The following is an 18352-nucleotide window of genomic DNA, read 5'->3' as shown; positions in this document are numbered from 1 at the left end:
CTGCTATAACTACAAAGTGTTTCACTTCACAATTTCCGTTTCTTATGAAGAAGACTGCTGAGCAAGCATTATTTTTATGATTGGTATTAACTTACAATCATAGGCTTCATATCGCCGGGCCATTAATAATTAAAATAATAGATCTATCTGAAATGATCTCGCGGGCCGGATATGGCCCGCGGGCCTTGAGTTTGACACCTATGGTTTAAATTATCAAGGAATAACTAATGAATAAAGGAGAAATGAATTCAGAGTAATCATGTCTTCACACAGGTGTCACAGTGCCATTGTATGCAGTAGAACCGTCAGAGCTCCAATGACCCAGTTTCAATATTTTGTGTGTGTGCATGCATATTCCCCATGACTGCATCCCATACTGTTTATCAAAGACTTGCAGGTTCTTAGTTAAATTGGCTACTGCAAATTGGCAAGTAAAGGAAGTCAGTAAGGAAAAAACAGAGGAAGGGGGACATTAACACCATGTATGAGAGTAGATAATAGGGAATAACTGAGGAATGAATTGATAGAATTGCTACAAAAGCAAGCACAGATTAAATGGTCTGAATGACCTCTTCTTTATGGTAAAAGAAAATGAAGCCAATATACTGATACTTGAAGATCAAAGAATACTGAATTATAGAGTTCATGCTGTATCAATCTAAAACAGTCTTAGACAATAAAAACTGAAATTTTTACTCTCCCTAGAAATTGTGTTAAAGCAGCGATTTGTTTTAATAAGCACAGTGCTTTTTTTTCTGTTATACAACAAAACCAGGGAATGCAAGCAGCAATCAGGTCAAGCAGCACCAGTGGAGAGGGAAACATGATTGTTTTGGCTCAAGCACACTTCATCAAAAATGGAAAGTGAGAAGATATGGGTGCTTTAAACTGCAGAGGGTGGAGGATGATCGAGAGAATGGCTGTGACAGGGTGCTAACCAAAGTTGTCAAGGTAACATTACAAATAAAGCAGCATCTGGAACCATATGAAACAGAAACAAAAACAATGAAAGCATTTCTATCTTCTCTGAACAGAAGACCCCGCATTACAAATTTTGCATTTCTAACATACAGTCTACATTACAATTTTCCATAGCACTCCCCCAGTGCAAGGAGCTTAGATGGGGCACGATTTTTTGGTGCAGCCACAAGAGTTTCTTGAAAATATATTTAAATATTCCAGAAGAGGCACTGCACTGCACTAGACCTTGCACATTGGAATGAACCTGGCCAAATAAGAGTAGGGGAGCATTTTGGGAACTGATTTCAACTAAACTTTCTTAAATCTAATTCCAAAAGCCTTCATTAAATTTATAAATAGGATTGTTAAATTGGGGTAAGGATAACAGTAAAAGTATTAAACTGGAACTGGCAAAAACAGATTGGAAGCAGCTGTGGGGGGGGGGGAGTGGGGTGGTAAATCCACATTTGATATGCAAGAATTCAGGAACCTCAAGCTTAGTCAGAAAGAAAAACAAAGCAAATCTAAGGTTTAGAATGCTAACATTGGACAAAGGAAGCAGAAAGAACTTAAACAATGAATTAAAGAAGCTAAAAGGGACACGAAATATCCTTGGCAGCTAAAAATTAGGAGAATCTCAAAGAATTTTATGAATCCCAAAGTGTTTTATGAATAGATTGGGAGCGAGAGTAACTAGACAAAGGATAGCATAGTTATCTTTCTCTTAGGTCAAAAAAATATGATTATAATAGCAATGGCTCAAAGTGAATGCTTGTGGATTCTGAAAATGTTCAGTTATGAAAACAGATTACATAATTAAAATTATTTTTGCTGGAGTATGTAATATAGTAGACATGATTTAGATATATTAAAGAGCAAATGAAAGTGCAAGCAAGACAGTAAAGGGTAGTGGAATAGTCAGAACAAGCACTAATTAATTAATTTGCCCTAAAGAATACCCTCAAAAATATGGTACAACAGTAATCCTTCCCATCAGATATAAAATGCTATATCCACATATCAAGAAAAATATTTGCTGTATAGATTTTAGGAAACAAAAGCTGGTGTAGTTGATCAGGATTATATTCAATAATTACAGCCAATAAAAAATGCAGCTTACCTTTTGCTTATTCAGGACTACATATATGAAAGCACGTCCACATCGTGCACGCACATGAGCTGGGTTTGCCTTTAAAATGGTAGCAAAGTCAAATATTGCTGTTTTCTTCTGATTAAGATGTGCATAACACCGAGCTCTAGTGAGTAATGAGGCTTCATCAACACCCCCTAGAATAATAAATTTAGAATAATTCAGAGCTTCACAAGATCAGATTTTAAAGAATAGTACTTCTTATAAAAAATTTTAGAATACAGACATTACAAGCAAGGCCAAAATTTGTTGTTGTAGTGGCTCAGTTTAGAAGACATCATCAAAAAGATTTTGGTGCCAAGCAACCTGTAGATAGTGTATGTTGCTTTTACAGTGCAATTGTGGGAACATGGATATTTAAAGAAATAGAAAACGTGACTTTTAAAAGTGCAGTAAGTTGCCAGAAGAATATTCTTTCTGCACCACCCTGCAATTTTTAAACATCTACCAAAATGATCATTAAATCATGGAAGGGAATCACCAAAGCTCATTCATTTCTTTTGGACTTTGTGTCTGTCTCATTTATGGGTATTTATGAAATGACTTGATTATAATGTGTAAGATAAAATGATTTGATTACAATATATATTATAAATAATGTAATTATTTATAATATAAATAATGAATACATTGTATCTTCTATAGATTTCAGAAAGTGTAGGCTAAAAGACCTTTCAAACATTCTTTTTGCAATGACAATAATTAAGAGGTTTTATCCAAGATGGTGCCATGTATAGCGGCCGTATTGTGAGCTCCGTACCAACTTTACAGTGTACTGCTAATTTCTGCAACTTTCTTTGCATTTCCTGTTCAAGAAGCTGAGAATCACATCCGATATGATAGACTGACTCTTCTGAACATCGTGAAGATGGCATTCACCAGCAGCTTGCCATCTTTTCTACACCGGGAAGCCCTGCTTATGCAATCCAGGAAAGGCTCATTTATTACACTGCCACTACCTCAGAAGCGGCGCCAGAGGCGAGGGAGAAGGGCCAGCATCCTGGTGAGGTTGAGACAGCGTGCTAATCAGCTGCCACTCCCCAGCATACTCCTGACTAACATTCAGTCCCTGGACAGTGAGTTGTACAAACTGAGAGCCAGAATATCCTAACTGCAGGAAACAAAGGAATGTAACAGTTTGTGCTTCATGGAGATCTGGCTGACAGAGGAGATACTGGATCATGCCATTGAGCCCTCTAGGTTCTCCCTGTTCTGGGTGACAGGTCTAAAAACCTCTCTGGGAAGAATAAAGGAGATGGGGTATGCTTCTTGGTCAATAATGCTTAGTGGGACCCCTGGAATGTGCATGACCTCAAATCCTTTTGTTCACCCGATCTGGAGAACCTTGTCCTACTGTGTAGATCGTTCTGGCTGCCCAAGAAGTTTATGGCTGTTAACATCACAGCTATGTATTTTCTGCCACAGGCTCTTAAGGAACTGTACGAGACCATCAGCACCCTGGGGACTGTACACCCAGAGGCTGCCTTCATTGCTGCCAGAGACTTTAAAAGAGCATCACTAGAGTCTTGCTTTGTCAACACATCCAGGTGAGCACATAGGGAGATAGCATACTCAACCACTGCTACTCTCCCTTCTGCAACACTTACATAGCACTCCTCCATCTGTCGTTTGGAAAGTTGGATCACTGCTTCATCATGCTTCTGCTGATGTCCAGGCAGAAGCTGCAACACGAGGCAGCCAAAGGTAAAACCGTCCACTGTTGGTCTGACCAATCAGTCTCCATGCTACAGGGCTGCTTTGATGACGTCAACTGGAATCTCTTTCATGAGGATGTCTCCGAGTTCATGGATGGAGTCATGAACTTAATCCGGAAGTGCATTGTGGATTTGTCCCCCCAAAATAGGTCAGGGTCAGGATCAATAGTTCCATGTGAGCAGCACTTACCGTGCAAGGTAGAGCTTACATTGCTGGTAACCAACAGGAACTCAAGAAATACAGCTACGATCTACGCAGAGTCATCAAGACAGCGAAATGACAATACAAGGACAAGGTCCAGACACAACTTTCCACCAACAACACATGCAGCTTATGGCAAGGTCTCTTCAAAACTAAGCGCAGTGGTGCTGCCAACATCACTGCCTCTCTCCCTGATGAGCTAAATCATTCTTATGTTCGGTTCTCTATCGCCAACACTGAGACCCCAACAAGGTGCACCTTGGTCATCTCTGAGGCTGAAGTACGCAGGCATTTCCAACGAGTGGACAGTCGCAAGGCTATGGGACCAGACAGCACCCCAGGGCGGGTACTCAAGATGTGCGCGGCACAACTGGCAGGTGTGTTTACAGACATTGTTAATCTCTCCTTCACCCAGTATAGAGTGCCCTCCTGCCTCAAAACATCCACTATTGACCCTGTAACTAAAAAGACCAGGGTAACATGTCTGAACGACTGGCATCTTGTCACACTCACCTCAATAATAAGCAAATGCTTTGAGAGGCTGGTCAAGGACTACATCTGCAGCATGCTACCACCCACACTGGACCCCTTACAATTCATCTACCGACACAACTGATCGACAGTGACACAATAGCCATACCATCACTACACTTCCAGAGAAGAAGGATGCTTATGTGAGAATGCTGTTCTTGGACTATAGTTCAGCATTCAACACCATAATTCTCTCCAGGCTTGACAAGAAGCTCAGAGACCTCAGCCTTCACCCTGCATTGTGCAGCTGGATTCTGGACTTCCCGTCAGAGTTCTGGCAGGTGGTAAGAGTGGGCTCCCCCACCTCTGTCCCTCTGACCCTCAACACAGGTGCCCCTCAGGGCTGTGTCCTAAGCCCCCTCCTTTACTCCCTGTATACCCATGATGGTGACGCCACCCACAGCTCCAATCTTCTAATTAAATTTGATGACAATACTACATTGATTGGCCTAATCTCAAATAATAACGAGGCAGCTGACAGAGAACAGGTCATCACCTTGATACAGTGATGTCAAGGAAACAAACTCTCCCTTAATGTCATAAGAACAACTGAGCTGTTTGTGGACTACAGGGGGAATGGAGACAGCTTTCTCTGGTGGACAGAGCGTAGGTGTTCAGCAAAACTGTCTCCCAGTCTGCATCGGGCCCAAAGGATCTCCCAGTGGCCACACATTTTAATTCCACGTCCCATTCCCATTCTGATATGTCAATCCATGGCCTCTTCTACTGTCAAGATGAAGCCACACCAGGCTAGAGGAACAACACCTTATATTCTGTCTGGTTAGCCTCCAACCTGATGGCATGAACATTGATTTCTCTAACTTCCGTTAATGCCTCTCCTCCCCTTCTTACCCCATCCCTTATTTATCTATTTATTTATTATTTTGTCCCTTTTTTTCTCTCTTTCTCTCCCTCTTACAGTCACTCCTTGCTCGCTCTCCATCTTCCTCTGGTGCTCCCCTCCCCCTTTCTTTCTCCCTAGGCCTCCCATCCCATGATCCTCTCCCTTCTCCAACTCTGTATCCCTTTTCCCAATCAACTTTCCAGCTCTTAGCTTCATCCCTCCCCCTCCTGTCTTCTCCTATCATTTCGGATCTGCCCCTCCCCCCTTTCAAATCTCTTACTATCTCTTCTTTCAGTTAGTCCTGACGAAGGGTCTCAGCCCGAAATGTCAACTATACTTCTTCCTATAGATGCTGCCTGGCCTGTTGTGTTCCACCATCATTTTGTGTGTGTTGATTATGTTCAAGCCTACAGCTATACAAAAATTTAGATGCTTATAATTCCATAATTAAATGTGGCTAATTTATCAGTGTTTAGACACATATAGGACAGCTGAGATGCATTTCAGAAAACCAAACACATTTCTCTCATTAGCCAGCTGTTAAAAATTACTCAGATTTAAACAAAGCCATAATCACTGGCATTGGCAGATAGGAGAACAATTCCATTTCCATAATATTGGCTTCCGTTTTGTTTTGATTAAATGCTTTCAATTCAAATGCTATGTACAGCTAGCAATTAGACTGTGACCCAGTCACAAAAAAAAGTGATTTATTGCTCTGATTAAAACAATAAGGATAGTGACCCAATTATTCCCACACTTCCCAGGCTAGTCCCTCACCTTCCATAAATGTGAACTCATCCAAATTTTGCTCCCTAAGCCTTGACATATTCACCCATGATCCCTGTGTGTTCAGTGACCAGAAACACTCCCCATCTATCAATGCCTTAATCTTTGTGTAATTATCCTCATGCTCAAAACTCTCTGCAGCCTGACTCAACCTTCTCCAGTCCGAACCTCTTAAACTTATCCCCAAGCCCTTTAACACTCTTATGTTCAGCCTCTAATGCATTCCTATCTCCTTTAGTCCACTCTCACCAACTGTTCTCAGACTTCTGGTTTCCCACTCTCTTCTTCATGCTGATTAGAATAGATTAAAACTCAATTTACTGGATCTATTTCCAGCTAAAATTCAGTATCAGTGCACCATAAGGCTGTGTGCTATGCCCCCGCTCTACTCGCTTTATGCTCATGACTGAAGCTAAGAGCAGCTCCGAACCCATATTTAAGTTTGCTGATGACACCATCATTGGCTGAATCACAGGTGGTGACAAGTCAGTATATACAGCGCCTATAAAAAGTATTCACCCCCCCTTAAAAGTTTCAAATGTCAAATTTACTATCAGAGAAATGTATACAATACACATCCTGAAATGTTTTTGCTTCACAAACATCCACAAAAACAGATGTGCCCCATAGAATGAACAAGTTAAACATGAGAACCCCAAAGTTCCCCCAGCTCCCCCCTCCCGCACGCAAGTGGCAGCAAGCAACGATACCCACACCCTTCACCAGCAAAAAAAAACACATCAATACCATCACCAAGCCCAAGCGTGTGCTAAGCAATAGCAAAGACACAGACCAAAGTTACCCCAAAGGTTTCATATTTCATCCAACATTCGACAAATCACAGGTTCTCTCTCTCCCTGGCAAGGGAGAGTGAGGTGTCCCACATTATCACAGCGAGCGTGAGACATAACAACCCACTGGTTTAGGATGTTAAAAATCCATTTTGTTTTTTTCAAGCTCTGTGTCTGAAGAGCGCGAAGACCTCGGGTTTTAGGGCCCACAGCTAAAGATTTTCTGGCCTCCTCAATGACACACGAGTCTCCTGCCATGACACCAACTCTCGGTCCGCCTGTCTCCAAAGTCCCAAGATCTTAAGCTTCTGAACGTGATTGAGACTCTCAGGCCAAACCCTTGGCATTTCGAATAATGGCCAGTTGTGGAACCCTGAGAACGGGTCTAATTTCCGCAAAGAACCGAAGCCTGAATGTTTTATTATTTTACAACGCTGAATCACAATGGTTTTAATTTGGCTTTTTAGACATTGATCAACAGAAAAGACTCATATCAAAGTGAAAATGAATTTCTACAAATTGGTCTAAATTTATTACAGTTACTGAACACAGAATAACTGCATAAGTATTCACCCCCTTCAAGTCAGTATTTAGTAGGTTCACCTTTGGCAGTAATTACAGCTGTGTGGATAGGTCTCTATCAGCTTTGCACATCTCAACACTGCAATTTTTCCCCATTCTTCTTTACAAAACTGCTCAAGCTCTGTCCGACTGCATGGAGATCATGAATGAATGGCCCTTTTCAAGTCCAGCCACAAATTCTCAATTAGGTTGGCCACGCCAGGACATTAATTTTGTTGCTTCTAAGCCATTCCTGTGTAACTTTGGCTTTATGCTTGGGGTCACTGTCTTGCTGGGAAACAAATCTTCTCCCAAATCGCAGTTCTCTTGCAGACTGAGTCAAGTTTTCTTTCAGGATTTCCCTGCACTTTGCTGCATTCATTTTACCCTCTACCTTCACAAGCCTTCCAGGCAGTCACCACCATGCTTCACCATGGGATGGTGTGTTTTTGATGATGTGCGGTGTTTGGCTTGTGCCAAACACAGCGTTTAGTCTGTTGGCCAAATATCTCAATTTTGGTTTCATCAGACCATAGGACTTTCTTCCAACTGACTTCAGAGTTTCTCACGTGCCTTCTGGTAAATTGTAGCTAAGAATTTATGAGAGTTTTTTTCCCCCCAACAGTGGCTTTCTCTTTGCCACTCCTCCATAAAGCTGAGACTGTTTAAGCACCCGGGCAACAGTTGTTGTATGCACCATCTCTCCCATCTCAGCCACTGAAGCTTGTAATTCCTCCAGACTCATCATAGGTCTCTTGGTGGCCTCCCTCACTAGTCCCCTTATTGCACAGTCACTCTGTTTTTGAGGACTGCCTGCTCTAGGCAAATTTACAGCTCTGCCATATTCTTTCCATTGCATATGACTGACTTAACTGTACTCCAAGGGGTATTCAGTGACTTGTAATTTTTCTTGCATCCATCTGCTGACTTGTGCTTTTCAATAACCTCTTCTCAGAGATGCATGGGGTGTTCTTTTGTCTTCCTGGTTTAGTTTTTGCCAGGATACTGACTCACCAGCAGTTGGACCTTACAGATACAGGTGTATTTTTACTACAATTGAAACACTTTGACTACACACAGGTCTCCAAGAACAGATCTCCATTTAACTAATTACGTGACTTTGAAAACCAACTGGCAGAACCTGTGTTGATTTGGTGCATCATACTAAAGGGGGTGAATATTTATGCAATTATTTTGTGTTTTATATTTGTAATTAATTTCGATCACTTTGTAGCGATCAGTTTTCACTTTGACACAAATAGTCTTTTTCTGTTGATCAGTGTAAAAAAAAACCCAAATTAAATCCACTGAGATTCAATGTTGTAAAACAAACTTCCAAGGGGGTGAATACTTTATATAGGCACTGTAGGAGGAAGATTGAAAATCCAGCAAAGTGGTGCCACAACAATCTTTTGCTCAATGTCAGCAAGACCAAGGAGCTGACTTTTGACTTCAAGAGGATGAATCTGAAGGTCCATGAGCCTCGTCCTCATCATATTAGAGGTGGAGAGGGTCAGTAGCTTTAACTTCATTGGTGTTACCCTGATTGATAAGTTACAGAACCTGGACCTCTATATCTTCCTCTACAATTGTATCCTCAACTTCCTAACTGAAAGACAACAATCTGTGTGGATTAGTGATATTTCTTCTAGCTAATGATCAACACTGCCGCACCTCAGGGGTGTGTGCTTAGCCCACTGCTCTCCTCGCTATACCCATGACTGTATGGCTAAGCATAGCTCAAATACCATCTTATAGATTTTCAGAAGATACAACCATTGTTGGCAGAATCACAGATGGAGATGAGAGGGTGTACAGGAGCGAGATATAACTAGTAGAGTGGTGTCATAGCAACAACCTTGCGCTCAATGTCAATAAGACAAAAGAGCTGATTGTGGACCTTGGGAACGGCAAGATGAAGGAACACATACCAATCCTCATAGTAGGATCAGAAGTTGAGAGAATAAGCAGTTTCAAGTTCCTGGGTGTCAAGACCGAACCTGGTCCCAACATATCAATGCAGCCATAAAGAAGGCAAGACAGCGACTATACTTCATTAAGAGTTTGAACAGATTTGGTATGTCAACAAAAACACTCCAAAACTTCTAGATGCACTCTGACAGGCTGCATCATTGTCTGGTATGGGGGTGGCTGCGCAGGACTGAAAGCAGCTGCAGAGGGTCGAAATTTAGTTGGCTCCATCTTGGGTACTAACCTACAAAGTACCCAAGACATCTTCAAGGAGCGGTGTCCCAGAAAGGTAGCATCCATTATTACGGACCCTCAGCACCCAGGGCATGCCTTATTCTCACTGTTACCATCAGGTAGGGGGTACAGACGCCTGAAAGCACACACTCGGTGATTCAGGAACAGCTTCTTCCCCTCTGCCATCTGATCCCTAAATTGACATTGAACCCATGAACACTACCTCACTTTAATATATATCATTTCTGTTTTTGCAGTTTTTAATCTATTCAATATATATGTACTGTAGCTGATTTACTTCCACATTTTTTCTTCTATATTATGTATTGTACTGAACTGCTGCTACTAAGTTAACAAATTTCACAACATATGCTGGTGATAATAAACCTGATTCTGATCATCATTTCAGAGAGTCTTGGAAAAAAAAAGATGTCAGTATCTCTACTTCCATATAAGTTTGTGAAGATTTGGTACATGATCTAAAACCTTGGCAAACTTCTAGAGATGTGTGGTGGAGAATATATTGACTGATTGCAACACGGCCTGGTATGGAAAAGTCTACAAAAATTAGTGGATATAGCTCAGTCCATCATAGGTAAAGCCATCCCCACCACTGAGCACATCTACACAGCGTACTATCATGGGAAATCAGCATCCATCATCAAGGACCCTCACATTCCAAGTCATGCTCTCTTCTCGCTGATGCCATCCAAAAGGTACAGGAGCCTCAGGATCACCACTACCAGGTTCAAAACAGGTATTACCCCTCAATCATCAGGCTCTTGAACCAGAGAGGACAAATTCACTTACCTCATCACTGAACAGTTCCCACAATGTATGGACTCACTTTCACGGACTCTCCATCTCCTGTTTTTTGGTATTTATTGGTTACTTATTTATTATTATTTGTTTTTCCCCCCTTTTTTGTATTTGCAGTTTTTTTAAGCACTTTCATTGTTGCCTGCCCTGTTGGGTGTGGTCTTTGATTCTACTGAGTTTCTTGTATTTACTATGATTACCCACAAGAAAATGAATCTCAGGGTTGTATATGGTGACATACATACATCTTGATAATAATTTTACTTTGAACTTTAGTTTGATGCTACTACTGCCCATTAATGTACATCTTAGCTGTTTAAAATCCAGTCTGCTATTGCTGATAATGTCGAACTGCTTATCCTCAGCCCAATGGAACAGTCTGTAATCCACTAATTGTAGTTCAACCAGCTGCATTCAACCACCCACTTTAGAGCTCTTATGTAATTTGTATTCATTTTGCTCAGAACATATTTTGTACTTCTAACCATGCAAGACAACTAGAAGGCTCTGTTAAATGTTCATATTACTTAATACCTACAAATTTCAGCTTGAACATGTTAATATGTGTTTAATACAAAAAGTCAGAGAGAAAGAAAGAGAGCAGCTGCAGGGGCCCTTGAAGATCCCACCCCCTCTCAATAACCCCTCTTATAATTTTCTAAGGGTTTGAATGTACTCAATGTCTAAACATCAACAGTTCTCTGGGAAAAAAAAATTATGAAAATTTAAACCACTGAAATTTCTCCTCTTCATGGTCCTGGATGGCTTGTCAATCATTCTGTAACACTGTGCTCCACTTCTATACTTTCCATTTCAGAGAAATCAATTCTCAATATCTGTCCTATCAATCCTTCTGTTTCAATGAGACCATTTTTTATTCTCTAAATGCCACAAGAAAAAGCCAATCTTACTTAAGTTCTCTTTATTGCACAGCTCTTTGATCCATGGAATAAATCTAGTCAAACTATATTGACAATCATTAAGGCAATGAGTATAGATTATGAGAGAGCCAAATTGAACATAATGCTTCAGTGCAGATATACTGTCAACTACAGCAAGACTTCCTTTGTTTTGTAATCCAGAACTTTTCCATGAAGGCCAACATACAATTTTCTTCCATAACTCCTCGCTGTACCATGTTAACCTCCTGTATTCCATTAACCTGGAAACACAGATCCCCCTGTAAATCAACATTTACCCGTTCCTTATCACTTGCAAAATATTTCAAATCCTTACCAACATTTTTGCATATTACATTCCCACATCATGGTTGGACATGGAATTCCAGAGACGGTACATAACAATACAATTTCCTATCAGTCTATGTTTTGGGATGGAACACAGGTGGCAGAGCTTCCATACACTTGCTGCTCTTGGTGCTACGGGATCAAGGGTTTAGAGGTGCTGACTAAATAGTTCCTATAAAAGAAATTATCTCAGCCAAGACATTGCCTGGAACACTTCTGCAGACTTATTTGGTATATTTCAATTTCCAAACAGCATAATGACAGAATACTATTCTCTTCATTTGCAGTGAATAAAATATACTGAGTCAAAAGAAACTGAGTTAACATAGAGACATATAAATCTACAGCACATTACAGGCCCTTTGGCCTACAATGTTGTGCTGACCATGTAACCTACTCTAGAAACTGCCTAGAATTTCCCTACCACATAGGTCTCCTTGGATCCCAGGCCTCATTACTTTCTGAATAAGCCTTTCATTGGGAATCTTAACAACTGCCTCACTGAAATCCACGTACACTAATCCACTGTTCTACCTTCAAAGTGTTTTGTTACATCCTCAGAGAATTCAATCAGGTTTGTAAGACATGACATGCTGGCAATTTGTGCATTTTGCTTGAATTGCCAGCATCTGCAGATTTTCTCTTGTTTGTGACCAATGAATTTAAAGTTGTTGGCCCTCTCCACCTGATTCTCCTGACGAACACATGACTCATGGGCCTCTGGTTTCCTCCTGCTAAAGTCATAATTATCTCCCTGGCCTTACTGACATTGAGTGAGAGGTTGTTGCTGTGGTACGAGTCAGCCAGATTTTCACTCTCCCTCCTATATGCTGATTCATCACCACTTCGATTCGGTCAATGCCAGTGTTCAAAGGAACTTAAAATTCCAAACTTGGAGGAAAAAAAGAGAACTGCAGCATATTTCCTAACCCTGAGGAAGTACACTTTCAGAAGCTAAATCAGGTTTATTAGCAGTGACATACTATATGTTGTGAAATTTGTTTTCTGGCAGCAGTACAGTAGAATACAAAAATATACTATAAATTACAGTATATATACAAAATCAATAAATGATGCAAAAAAAGAGCAAAATAGTGATGTACTGAAAACATTGGGTGAGTGGCTGTCCTCAGGCTCCCGTACCTCCTCACTGATGATAGCAATGAGAAGTGGGTATATCCTATTAGATGAGGGTCTTTCATGAAGGATGTCGCCTTCTTGAGGCATTGCCTTTTGGAGACATCTTCGACGGTGGGGAGACTAGTCACCAAGATGGCGCTGGCTGAATTTACCAATTTTTTCTGATCCTGTGCATTGGCACTTCCATACCGGATGATGATACAACCAATCAGAATACTTTCCATGGTCCACCTGTAGAAACCTGCCAGTCTTTGATAAACTCAGAATATAGTCACAGAGTGCTTTCTTCATAGTTGCATCAATATGTTGGCCCAGAGTAGGTCTTCAGAATTGAAGGAACTGAAGTTGCTTACCCTATCCAATGCTGACCCTTTGATGAGCGCTGTAGTGTGTTCTTCTGATTTCCCTTTCCTGAAGCCCACAATCAATTTCTTTACGGTTGTTCTTGTGACACCTCTCAACCAGCAGAACCATCTTAGTCCTGCACACCCCCTTGTCACCATCTGAAATTCTTGTCAACAACAGTTGTGTCATCAGTGAATTTATAGATGATGTTTGAGCTATGCCTAGCCACATAGTCATGACTGCAGAGTAACTAGAGCTGTGGGCTAAGCGCACATCATTGAGGTGCACCTATGTTGATTGTTAGCAAGGAGAAGATATTACTTCTGATCCTCAGACTGTGGCTGCCCAATGAGGAAGTCAAAGGTCCAGTTGTATAGGCAGAAACAAGTATTACAGCTTGTTCATTAACATTGAGAGAATGATGGTGTTGAACGCCGAGTTGTAATTAATAAACAACAGCTTGATATACATTGGTCCAGCTGGTCCAAGGTCAGTGGAAAGCCAGGGAGATTGCAGCCACAGTAGACTTGTTGTAACAATAGGCAAATTGCACATAGGTCCAGGTCCTTGGTTAGGCAGGAATTATTTCCAACCATGACCAACCTGTCAAAGCACTTCTTCACTGTAGATGTAAATGTAACTGGGTGATAATTATTCAACTGCTTATCCTGCTCCTCTTTGGCACCAGTATGAGTGATGCTCTTTTGAAGCATATGGGAACCACTGACTTCAGTAGTGAGAGATTGAAGATCTCTTTGAATACTCCCATGGGTTGACGGGAATAGATTGTCAGTGCCTGCCACGTACTCCTTTGGGTCCTGACAGCTGGCGAGGGTTCACCCTCATAGAAGACTTTGATCTCTGAGAATGGTATCTCAGGGTTGTCAAATGCTGGAGGGATTCGCACAGATATAGTTTATTTCTCCCTTTCAAAGCATGTAGAAAAGGAGTCCAGCTCATTTGGGGAGTGAAGAATTACAATTATTTGCGAAGTTAGATTTCACCTTAAAAGAAGTAATGCCTTGCAAATCCTGTCGTAGCTGATATGCATCCAATATCAAGGGTGACTTTCTGTAACAACGGTAATAAAAAAATCAAGAATTCCAATCCCATTCACCAGCTAGAGGCTGTGACAAATGAAAATTAAAACTTAAATCAATAACTCTTGGTTAGCTTTAAACAATTCAATCTTGAACCAACTGAACAGTGGTTAATCAAGGAGATGAATGATCACTTCAGGTCTAATGTTCTCAAAATGCATCATTTTACAATGACCAAGATTAAATAAATAGCACAAATGCCATCCTTCCAAGTAGGCTACCAAATAAACTACTCAATAAGGACTCAACAATTACTGGATTGGTTGAACTACATGCATTTTGGATCCTTAAGTTTCCACTCTTCTTTAAAATTCATTGTGGATTAATGAATTTTTGTCCCCAATGCCACATACTGGCTCTCACCTAGTCATTCCTACATTGTTATTTGGTTATTACTAAACATATATTCTTTTTCAAATAAAACATGCAACTGCCACTAACCTGATATTATGATAGCCAAGGACAGATAGGCCACTGCTTCCTTTACATATGTGTCTCCTTCTTTACTTTGTAGGATTGACATGGCAATGGAATAACAATGCTGCTGCAGTAGGTCTCGATCTTCTGCTTTAAAGATGTCCATTATAGGCAGAAGACAGGAAGTATCCCCAATCTCAATAATTTTCTTTATTAGCTGTAAGAAGAAAATAAACACTGAGACAGCATTGTGAACAATTCATACTTCACCAAAACAGCACCTTTATAGGATCATTTTAAAAACATCACTGAAGTATCAGGCTAGCCCCAGTGTCTAAGATTTATTGTATCCTATTATACTTTGTCCACTAATCAAATCTTTATTTTATTGAATTAGCAAAAAACAAGAGGAAGAAAGACATTGTTTTTCCTTTCTGAACCATTCATCTGCTGAAGATCTTAATACACATGCAAGTAACCCATAAAGCTATTTACAATTTCACATTTAGCCTCAAGAGTTCATATCCTATCCCAATTAGCAGGATAGAATTTTTAAAAATCCTAGTTTATGACTGACATCAACTGCTGTGAAAACAGAAGCTCCTCTAAAAGTGGACTGTTTTGTATCTTTTGCTTTCAACAATGCCCATCCAAATCCTCCTCAAAGGAGTAATTGCTGGGGCTGTTCAAGGTAATGTGTGTTGATTTGAAGTTTTCGATCCAGGTTGTGAAATGACAAGACCACAGATATCATTCCACAGGAGATCCACCATGTTTCTGTCAGTGATGGGGCATCTCAACTATGAGAAGATATTGGATAGGCTGAATTTTTGCTTTCCATGACAAGCTAAGAGAAGGGGGAGGAAAGAACTTGATTGAAGAGCATAAAATTATAAAGGGTGTCAATAGGTTCAAAGGTGACTTTTAAAAAAAAATGTCTGTAACCAAAGGGTAAATGGTAAATAGCATACTTTGAGGGGGATTGGAGGAAGGAACTTTTCACCTACAGGGAATCTGGAATGCATCAAGCATAAAAGACTCCTTGCTGAGGACTGAAAAAATGGATTATTATAGATAGGCACTTGATGATTGCTGCAATGATGCAATTGTGGGGTTAAAAAAATCAGCAGACTGTAGCAAAAGAATGGACAGTGTTTTCAGTTTGAACAATCATTTGTTACATGAAAGCGTGGTTAATGATCCATTAAGTGTAAAAATGTCAAGAAAATATAAGGAGACCAATTACAGCATACTTGAAAGACTGAAACTCCCAGTAATGATTGATTGATCATAGAATTAGGAATCAAGATCTGTTTTGAGAAGCCATGGATGGCAGTTAAATTACAAAATGGAACCAACTACAGACTGAAATTGACCTTAATCAGATAAAAGGAACCAGGCCAGAAAGCAACATCCTCTCATTATCATTACTCTCCAATTGTTTACTATTGGAACTCAAAGGGCTAACAAAATGAAACTTTATGACAGCAACCATCTGTTTGTAGGGAAATACGAAACAATGAGTCTACTCTGAAGTCATGACTTCCCATGCAGGGAAGTCGTCAAGAACAATTAACTCAGCATTTCTGAGGCTGAATGGCTCTACCTCCCTTGCTAGGATGCTACACAAATGGTAAAATGGAAAACAAACATATAAGTGTAACAAGTAGCTCAGCTGCAATGGACAAAATTGGATAAACAAGGCAGTCCTGTACTGGAAACAGGATTTAACTCCTTTCAGATCCCTGGAATGATACAAGAACCTGGGATTGCAGCGTGAACCTAAGACTAGCATTCAGTAAGGAGTAACTTTAGATCTCAAATTGAGAGAACAAAGGGAAGTTATGAGCCTCACTGATACTGATCACTTCATGTCTTGATAGTACAGAGTGTAAGCTGTCAAAGAAATTTGCCTTTGCAATTAGAAGTTCAAATAAAGCTAACTGCCAGTTGACAATAGTTCAAATTGGACACAGCAATTGACACAGTAGGCTCAAAGAACTGCTTTTAAGACAGGATGCCCTAACAAAATTGGCAGTTATTTTATTATTGTCACATGAGTCAAGATAGAGTGAAACATTTCTGTTTAAAAGTCATCCAGATTATTCCATGACAAGTATATAAAGGTGGTACAAAAAGGAAAAACAAAATTAAGCATGTGGTGTTGCACATACAGAAAAATTGCAATGTAGGTAGACAAATAAAAATGCAAAGGTCATAACAAGGTAGATTGAGAGATCAAAATTTAACCTTTTAGCATAGGAAAGGTCCAATCAAGGGTCTAGTGGAACAGAAGTTGTCCTTGGGCCTGGTGGTATGCGTTGAAACTTTTGTATACTCTGCCTGATGGGAGGGGGAAAAGACCACATGACCGGGACAGGAGGGACCCCTGAAAATGTTGGCTGTCTTCCCAAGTCAGGAGGAAGTGTAAATGGTGTCAATGGAGAGCTGTTTTTGTATGATGGATCGAGCTTTGTTCACAGCTCTGCAATTTCTTGCAGTCTTGGGCAGAGCAGATGCCTTACCAAGCAGTGATGCATCTATTTAAGATGCTTTCTATGATCCTTCTGACCCAATTGGTGAAAGTAATGCTGAATTTCCTTAACCTTCTGAGGAAATAGAGGTGTTGGTGTACTTTCTGGGCCATAGTTGAATCAGGACAAATTGTTAGTTATATCTTACACCTAGGAACTTGAAGCCATCAATCATCTTCACATCAATATCATCGATACAGATAGGAGAGTAGTTTGCCTACCTCAGTAGGCAGAGCAATTTGATGAAGCAAATTCAATTTCCAGTTTGGTACAGAAATAATGATTTGGTATATAGAGGATTGAAGAACAGGTTGCCAGTGCATCATGCAACATTCTGGAAGAACCCAGAAATAGATCAAATTTAGCTGGTGCTGAATCCTTCCTCAGGGAATTTATGTTCAATTAATTAAATTGGAATTTTAAATATCATAAAACTATCAGGATTACCATAAGAATATCTAGTTCACCAATCTCCATCTGGAAAGGAAATATTAGATCCTTATCCTGTTTGACCATTGTAGAATTCCAGGTCCATGGTAAAATGACTCTTAAAAATTTCATAGAAAATTACTGAGCTGTATCACAGATGCTTTATTAAATCACAATAAGTTTTAAAAAAGTGATCATCCATTGATCAACTTAATCATTAAATTTGTAGGGACATCACTCCCAGCCCAGAATCATCCTTGTAAACATCTGGGATAGGTGCTCAAATTCCATGTGCTAGCACAAACACAATTCAATTCAGCCTGATATGTGTATAACCTCAGAACAATAATTTCCAACACAAGAAAACTGCTCCTGTATTCAAGAAACGTGATATCTTACAGAACAAAACATCCCACTTACAGTGAACCAGACAAAGGCTGCAATTTAACAAAATGCACTAGTTATTCACCAAGGCTCCTTCATTAGCACTTAATTGTGTACAGTTCTGGTCACCGAATTATAGGAAAGATATAAATAAATTAGAGAAGGTGCAGAGACGATTTACTAGGATGT

General features: G+C 40.2%; 1 protein-coding gene across 7 annotated transcripts in view; it reads right to left on the bottom strand.

Annotated features, from left to right (window-relative positions):
* ttc34 (tetratricopeptide repeat domain 34) overlaps positions 1–18352 on the bottom strand; it is a 74140-nt gene that overhangs the window by 26942 nt on the left and 28846 nt on the right. For all 7 annotated transcript variants that reach the window (XR_009508234.1, XR_009508235.1, XM_059952213.1 and 4 more), the window contains exons 4-5: positions 14841–15033; positions 2081–2247 (exon numbers count right to left, since the gene is read on the bottom strand). Coding sequence is in view for 5 of the 7 variants with exons in the window: in XM_059952213.1 (XP_059808196.1) it covers positions 2081–2247; positions 14841–15033 (360 nt within the window). In the remaining 2 variants the exon portion in view is untranslated. The remainder of the gene's footprint in view (positions 1–2080; positions 2248–14840; positions 15034–18352) is intronic.

The sequence above is a fragment of the Hypanus sabinus genome, chromosome 27 (assembly GCF_030144855.1).
Source record: "Hypanus sabinus isolate sHypSab1 chromosome 27, sHypSab1.hap1, whole genome shotgun sequence".
Classification (NCBI taxonomy): domain Eukaryota; kingdom Metazoa; phylum Chordata; class Chondrichthyes; order Myliobatiformes; family Dasyatidae; genus Hypanus; species Hypanus sabinus.
This window is presented reverse-complemented; position numbering and strand designations above follow the sequence as displayed.